This window comes from Carya illinoinensis, chromosome 9, assembly GCF_018687715.1.
Source record: "Carya illinoinensis cultivar Pawnee chromosome 9, C.illinoinensisPawnee_v1, whole genome shotgun sequence".
In the NCBI taxonomy this organism is placed as follows: domain Eukaryota; kingdom Viridiplantae; phylum Streptophyta; class Magnoliopsida; order Fagales; family Juglandaceae; genus Carya; species Carya illinoinensis.
In genome coordinates, this window is record NC_056760.1 from 27,426,888 (window position 1) to 27,435,094 (window position 8,207).

At 36.1% G+C, this 8,207-nt stretch overlaps 1 protein-coding gene across 1 annotated transcript; it reads right to left on the minus strand.

The window, feature by feature from the left end:
* Positions 1 to 859: 859 nt before the first annotated feature.
* LOC122275057 (transcription factor MYB60) lies at positions 860 to 2,806 on the minus strand. Its single transcript, XM_043083993.1, has 3 exons — positions 2,452 to 2,806; positions 2,133 to 2,262; positions 860 to 1,850 (listed from the first exon to the last, which is right to left on the minus strand). The coding sequence occupies exons 1-3, from the start codon at positions 2,582 to 2,584 to the stop codon at positions 1,115 to 1,117; spliced, it is 999 nt and encodes a 332-aa protein (XP_042939927.1). The 5' UTR covers positions 2,585 to 2,806; the 3' UTR covers positions 860 to 1,114.
* Positions 2,807 to 8,207: the final 5,401 nt, after the last annotated feature.

Genomic DNA, 8,207 nt, shown 5'->3' on the forward strand with positions numbered 1-8,207 from the left:
GCAGAGAAAGAGAAGATGTCATGAGGAATCAAATCCTCTTTTTATTTTTATTTTTAGTATCCTGTGAAAATTATATATGCGTGGCAGCCAAAAAGATCAGCAATCTTCCATGCAGCCTCTCACCGAAAGTTGAAGAATGTCACATGTTTCCCTCTCGTAATTTTTCTAGCTAAAACAAAGCTGACCTTTGGCGCAACCATATTTTGCCCCATTGGGATGCAAGACTTTCGTGACAGCTTCCCATTTTTCACTTATATGGCTATTATTCCTCTTCCAGTACCATGCGTCTGATCTCATCCTTGTTGCAAATAATTACCACATAAATTTGTGTCCATAGACCAATTAAAGAGTTTGAGTGCCCTCTCATGTTCTCACTAAAATATACATTTGGGAATTATACATATATATATATATATATATATTCAAACAAAGACCTCAATTTTAATTTTGGAGTTCCAAAAACTCAATTTCGATCATCCGGGTTCCAACCAGAGTCATAACTGGATTAATTCAACCCGAGTTTGAAACTTGAGCTCCGAGCCAAGCCTACCCAGGTTCAATTTCGTCATTAGTCGCCAATTGTTGTTAAAGTTGCATGGTGCATGACACCAAAGGTTATTTTTTTTCCTTTCAAAGCTAAGATTCTTAGTAAACTCTTAACTTTGTCTTCACCTATAAGTAGATATCCTTTCTGTTACCTATTATAATATTGGAAAAGAGATAGGAAAATAACTTGACACCATGTGACCCATATCTTGGGCAATATTTATTGTTCAATCGGATACGTACGATAGATTGAAGACACATAAATAGCTTATGATTACTAACACGCAACTACAAGTTAAACCAAACAAAGTAATTAAGGTGGAAGACTAGTAGTGTCACTAGAGATTATTCGTTTAGAAATTCTAAGTTACATACATTTTGCAAAGAGATCCCAATTTCTCAGACCCCAAACAAAGCTTTAACAAACCTTTCTCTATTTTTTTTTTTTTTTGGCCCGGGGGGGGGGGGGGGGGGGGGGGGTGTGTGTTAAGTAGCATAACAAAAAACCCTAGAAAAGATAGAAATTTGTAACGGTGTCTCCAAGTAGTCTAAACGAATCATGATCTTGTTAGAACATTGGAGATAATTCCATCATCTCCTCGACTTGACCAGCACTACTTTCATCCAAGAGCCACTTCTCAAGAAAAGATAATGGAGCTGGATTGTTCTCAAACCTCGGTTTATTCCTCTCCGGCGTGACATTAACCTTCTGATCATCATATGCAGAAGTTTGAGAACTTTTGTCGGGCGTAGAATCGCATGTCGACTTGTCCCATGTAGCATTGTTCATGTTCTCAATGGATAAAATCGAATCAAACTCTTCATGAGAGACGACCAAATCGCCACCACTTTCTTGCCGCCCGGTTTTGCTAATAATTTGGTGGCATTGAAGATTAGTCGTTACCACTGTTGAGTTGCCAATTACATTGCCCTTAATGTCACTGTTAATTTCTTGAAGCATTTTGTCTTGAGCCTGATCTCCGAGGGGAGTAGCAGTAGTACTCGTCTTTGGTGATCTCATCCAACCCTCTAGGAGTCGAGAAATGTTCTCCGTACTTGAGGCATACGTAGAGGACTGGTTTAGGCTGATGAGAGATGGGGAAGGGTCGTTGGTGGCTTCTAAGCTTCTTCTCTCATTAAAGCTTTTGGTTGAAACATGATGATCAGTGGTGGTTGAGTCTGATGCCATGTGGGGTTCCATGGCTGATTGAAATTTCTTCAGCTTCTTCTTCAGGTGGGTGTTCCAATAGTTTTTTATATCATTATCTGTTCTTTGTGGGAGGTAGGAAGCTATGGCTGCCCACCTGATTAACCCAAATTTGGAAACTCAGATTAACAAACTATCAATTCCAGCAAAACAAGTAATTGAGAGGAAAAAAGAACAAGGAAAGAAATGACAAGATAATGTTTTGCAAAACCATAAAAAAAATAAAATAAAAAAAAAAATAAAAAGGAAAAGAAAAAAAGGACACGAGGAAGTCGAATTTGTCTATAGTTGAGTTTTTTCTTTCCTCTTTCTTTTTTTCCTGAAAATAAAAGAATATATAGAAAATTTATAGAAAAAAATTGTAATGTTTGAAGATTACTTGTTACCCAAAAAAGCCTGCAAATGGATTATCATCCCTTCTTCATGGGGAGTGAAGTTCCCTCTTTTGATTCCAGGTCTGAGGTAGTTAGTCCATCTAAGCCTGCAACTTTTGCTGCACCTCAGTAACCCTTTTGTGGACAAAAAGAGATGGATCCATCAGTGCATTCAGTCTCAAAAAGGAAAACGTTGAAAACAAAAAACAAGCAAATTTCGTTCAAGTTCATGGAACCCCGTATGGAAGTGTACCGATTTAAGAACATCTCGAATACAGAAGATAGAAAAGCATGAAGAATCATGATCTATGTCATTTCACATACCAGTATTGGTAGGCACTGATCTCCAATTTCCTGGACCATGTTCTTGAATGTAAGAGACTAGGATGATGTCCTCCTCAGGGGTCCATGGACCCTTCTTGATGCCAACTTTATCACAGCAAGGAGGCCTCCCCATGGCGTACGTACTTTCACCCCTTTCTCCTCACAGTCACAGACACTCGTTCAGAATTCTATGGATCCAGCGTTCAAATAGTTTATGGGCATGTGAGTGCTGATATATATAATGACTTCAGAGAAGTGAAGCACTTTTTTATACTATTGAATCGATCTACCCTTCCGAGTCATCTGGACTTCTTATTTAACTTTTCGCATCAGTAAATTAATCAAAGTCTGAAGGCCGGGAGTCGAATACTTTTCTCTTTTCCTTCTGGGTCACGTGCTAAAAGTGGCTGGTCACCATAGGTAGGCTGGGAACTTCGTAGCCTTGGTCTTTAATATTTCTCTTATCATTGTGAAGAGAATACATTCTATTCCAAATAAAAATAAGACTTTACAGTACCCTCCAATGCTCTGCTACTACTGTAGCTTAATATCTACATAGAACGAAAACAGCAGAAACTAGTCCCTAAAAACAAAAGATGAACTATCTTACACTTGTTCTCTCGAGTTGCATTTACAATTCCAAAACAGTTCAGTCGTGCAGCTTAGTATCATAGCCACCGCCCATCTGTGCCAGTTGCTCACCGGCCATCTCTTCGATCACTGTCTTTGTGACGCCCTTAAGTCTCACTTGGGATTTGATGAAGCTTGAAATGTCAGGACATGCAACACAAGATTATATATTCTCGTTCATGATAGTTAAAAATACAGTGCACCTATCATGCATCTAACATTATGCAATATTTATAGCGAATAATTTTTTTTTAGAGTAATGCTATATAACAGATATAATATATCATAAAATAACATAAGCATACTTCATAATCATATGATAATAGATATCCAAAAGTTATAGTATTTGTCCAAAAGATCTGTCACGATACAAGTATTGGAGATAGAGCTCCATAATTACAGTCTAAAAAGAAAACTATTCTAATAGATTGTTGAGCTGAGCTCTGCTATAATGTCCAAATAGCGACTAGGAAACGGATAACCGTTGCACTTATCAGTTCTTTGTTGTTCCTCTGGGGTCTAGTCAGCCTCGTCCAATCCTTCGGGAGCTAGTTCTTGAGGTCCTGACACATTGTCTACTATTTCTTGGGAAATGGTAGTTGAGACTATTAAGTAAGATTTGATTACAAATCTTAGTAAATTAACAACTAACTTAACTAATTATATACAGATGCATGCATAACAGTAAAATGACATGAATGCTAATGTGAACATGAATGAGAGTGACATGTGCTGACATAACTTAAAAACTGACATGGGCTGAAAACTGACATGAACTTGGAATCTTGTTTAGCAATAAACTGGTTATTTAAACATGAACAATGGATGCTACACAGGTCCCCTTGAAACTAGTTACTCCTGCTGGTATCGCATCAACAAGCATCTGTGTCAGCTGTGAGGAGTACATCAATATACTGAAATGAAACTGTGGTTGGCATTACCAATGTTTGTGCTTGACTTCGCTCTAGAAACTAGTTATTTAGGTGTTGTTTGAACCTATTGATTTTTACCTTGTCAATCTAGATAATTTCATATGAGTTTAAACATTCCATGGTGAACAATGGAGTTCCACTCACTATAACAAAATGGGATTTAATGACAAAGGAAACTATCACAAAAAATAACCAAAACATCACGAAATACATTTGGTGACGGTTGAAAACTGTCAACACGACCGTCACCTAATGTGCGTCACAGAATACATTTGGTGGCAGTTTACTGTACAACTGTCACTAAAAACGGTTGGCAGTGTGTCGTTTGATGTAACGTTCGAATGTTTCCTTTTTCTGTGACTGTTGAAATCTGTCATAAAGAGTCACGTTCGAACATAAAATTTAACTTTCAATTGTAAATTAGACCAATTGACATCCGAATGATAGAAGATAATGTTTGTTGATTATAGTTCAAACATATCATATTTATATTCGAACATTTTTACGTCTAAATGTTACGTTTGAATTTAAATTCTAACATAAACGGACCAATGTCCAAACGTACGTATCCATATCATAACGTTCGGATGTTAATTCGAATGTTAACAAGTAGCGTTCGAACACAAGAAGTACGTTTGGAGATTTGGAACGTTAAACGTTTAAACATTAGAACGTTATGTTCATTTGGCGATGAGAACGTTCAAACGTTTTGTTATAATTTTTTGTAATTACGTTTGAATGTGGGTTCGAATGTGAAACACTGTTCAAACGTATTTTATTTACATTCAAACGTACATATCAGAAATACTAAACTCACCAATTAAAAAAAATACCAATTGTATCATATTACATAACATATTTAACAACCAACAATGTTTGCAATTGTTTCCAAATTAGATATTAAAAATATAATACACTGATAAAATTCATTTCTTTTTCTTTCCTCATCCACCGTGATTCTATTACAATGACATAACATGCTTCATTTACAACATCATCTTCTGTTGCACATGCTCTTGGACCTCACTATGTATTCTTTCCTCTTGGTCTCTTTGTTGGTCTTGCAAACGTATATCTAAATGAGACTGTCACTCTAAGAGGGACTCAAACTCTTGCTTTCTGAACCTCATATACTCATTCTCGCGCCGTTCAGCTTCTAAATCTTTGGTAAGATTATTAATTTGTAAAGTCGATGAGGTTGAGGAGGATGAATCAGAATGCTTGAAAGATTGTCCCAAACCTCTTGCCATACTAGAGTTGGGTCCGAGCACTTGCGTGAAAATGCATATGTCACTAGGAGTGGATTCCCCGGAAGCTGACTGCATCTCCATTATTTTTTCCTGCAATTTGAAAGATCAAAACACACAATAAGTAACGTATTAAAAAAATACAAATAAAAAATAAATTATTCACATGTTGCATAATTTATTTAACAAAAGGAACACTGCTTACATAATTATCTGCAGTGGTAGAATTCATCCACTTACTATTCTCATTAGTGCGAGCAGCAACATAGACATGAACGAGTAAAAAGTTTTTAGAATCATCACGTTTCTAATAAAATGACATTAGCAATTTTAAAAAGATAGTGTTAGTACTTATATAAAAGAATAGCAAGAAAATAAATGAATTATATAGTTTATTAGTTACCATTTTTTCAGTAAGATGGCGGAATAATCTTGAACTAGCATGATAGTGGATGGTCAGAGCGGATCTATTATGTGCATTTGTAAAACTTAAGTGTTTCAAAATTAATTAAGAATGTTAATTGTAATATAGATATATATATACATATAATATAAACAACAAATATAAATGGAAATAATTAAAGGAAATAAATCTAGAATACCTGATATTCTGGAAATGCGAAAAGATCATAACACTTTCTTCAATCGTCTAACTTCATATGCTGGAAAGGGGACTGCGCAACCTCTTCAAATGTCTGAGACTTCTTGAAATGGTCGTGACATCGTTCCTTGTAATGTCGGAATAATGTAGCCATTAACTCATTCATAGTTCTCAAATCCTCTCTACGACCAAAGTCGAGGTCAAATTCATCTTAATTATAAATTAATTATATCAAAAATATTATATACTAATCTAGGTAAAAAAATGAACTCTCAAAGTAAACTCACCAGCACACGACTCTTAATGTGCTCCTTAATCTCATTTGGAACATCTCGCCAAGAGCGCATATAAAATGGAGCAAAAACTCGGACTACTGTGCCAATATAGGAGGAAAGCGCTGCTGCACTATCATCCACTCCTCCAGTGGAATTATCAGAAATGGTGACCTTCAGTTTTTCATGCCGTCGATTTTTCTTAAGTGAGATGCCGCGTGTATAGTCACGACCGTGACGAGCGGATGCATCAACTAATAGATAATAGTATAATTTTTATAGTTATTGAGACAAAAGTATTAATTATATAATTAATTATCAATGACATTTCCTTACTGGTAGGTGTCGACTGTGCATCGTTCTTTGTAATGTTAACTTCATCTTCAGGAACGGGTTCCTCAGGTGGGGAGTCCTCAATGGGTTCGGGACTTGGACTTGGTGGAGGAGGCATATTTTTTGTTGTTGTTTTGGCGGCATCCTTGAAAATGATTAATTATATAAAAAAACTAATTAGAAGAAATTAATTTTAGTATAAAATTCTATAGTCACCTATATGAATAAAGTTTTTGGTACTTTTAGTCTTCATCGTCGGATGTATTTTCCATGCTTGTTTCAGAATCTCCCTCTATAACATTTTCATCATGATCATCAATCTCTTCTTCGTCCTCCTTATCCACTTCCCCCTGAATTCTTCTTCATCCTCTTCTTCTTCGTCTTCTTCTTCTTCATCTTCTTCTTCTTCACTTTCTTGAATTGAATGATCATTTAATACGAACGGGTCGAGATGGATGAGTGGGATGTCATCTCTGCACAAGGGGAGTAACTCGAGTGCACTAAGGTCAACAAACAAGTTAATACCCTCTTCATCTTCCTAGTCGGCCTCTACAATCGAAGTGTCATCTTCATCTCCACTATTATCATAATCTGCACTCGTTCCTGCTTCATATATATTTCGAGGGATAAATTTTTATACGACTCGCCAAGTTATCTCTCCACTATCTTCATCAGCGCTTTCTGTTGGATCAATCAAGTAATAGATTTGAGTAACTTGACAAGCCAATACGAATGGATCATTTTCATACCATTTAGATGCAGTATTGACACTTGTAAAGTGATTATCCCTATATATCAAAACCTGACCACCGCCTAGATCCCACCAATCACATTTAAAGACATATGTTATAGACCCACCAAGATATTTCAATTCAATAATATCACGAATGACACCATAATAATCAATATCATCTGTTCCATGACTTCCCTCAACCAACACACAACAGTTTTGAGTTTTTCTATTACATTTACGGTCCAAAGTATGGAATCTATAACCTCGAACAGTGCATGCAGTGTATCGAAGTACTCTATTTGAGGGACCACAAGCCAATGCATACAATTTAGGAGAGACTAGTCTAGGATCACGAGCACGTTGTTCCAAAATCTAACAATTGAAATAATGTATATTTATTAAATATTACCTAGAGTTAAAACTTTCAAAATCGAACATATTAATAGAGTTTAGTTCATACATGTTGTTCAAACCATCCAGGAAATTCTTCCTCGTGTCTTGCCTCTATATTCTCTACGTCTTTCATCTTAAGTTTGTCCATGTGCTCACTGTATATAAGTGAAAAATCATATTATTTTTTAGAACAAAAGTTATAGTTAAAATTTGAAACTAGAATTATTTGAACCTTTTACAATGACATACCTGAGATAGTGATTAATCTCTTGACAATTATTTAGCACGTACCACCGAACTTTACCCAACTCTGTATCAATTAAATCATAACCCATTTGTGCACGTAAGGTTCATACATTCTGAGAAAATACTGATAGCTCATGAGGAGGCGAAGCAGCAAGATTAGTATTTTGCTCTTGACGATTAAATCGTGTCTCAACACCACGAAAATATAGAGAGCAAAATGTTAACCATTCATCGTGTATATAGGCCTTTGCTATTGAACCCTCAACTCAGTCTTTATTCCTAACAATGCGCTTCAATCGACCCAAATATCTTTCAACTGGATACATCCAACAGAATTGCACTGGTCCACCCAACAGTACCTCCCGGGGT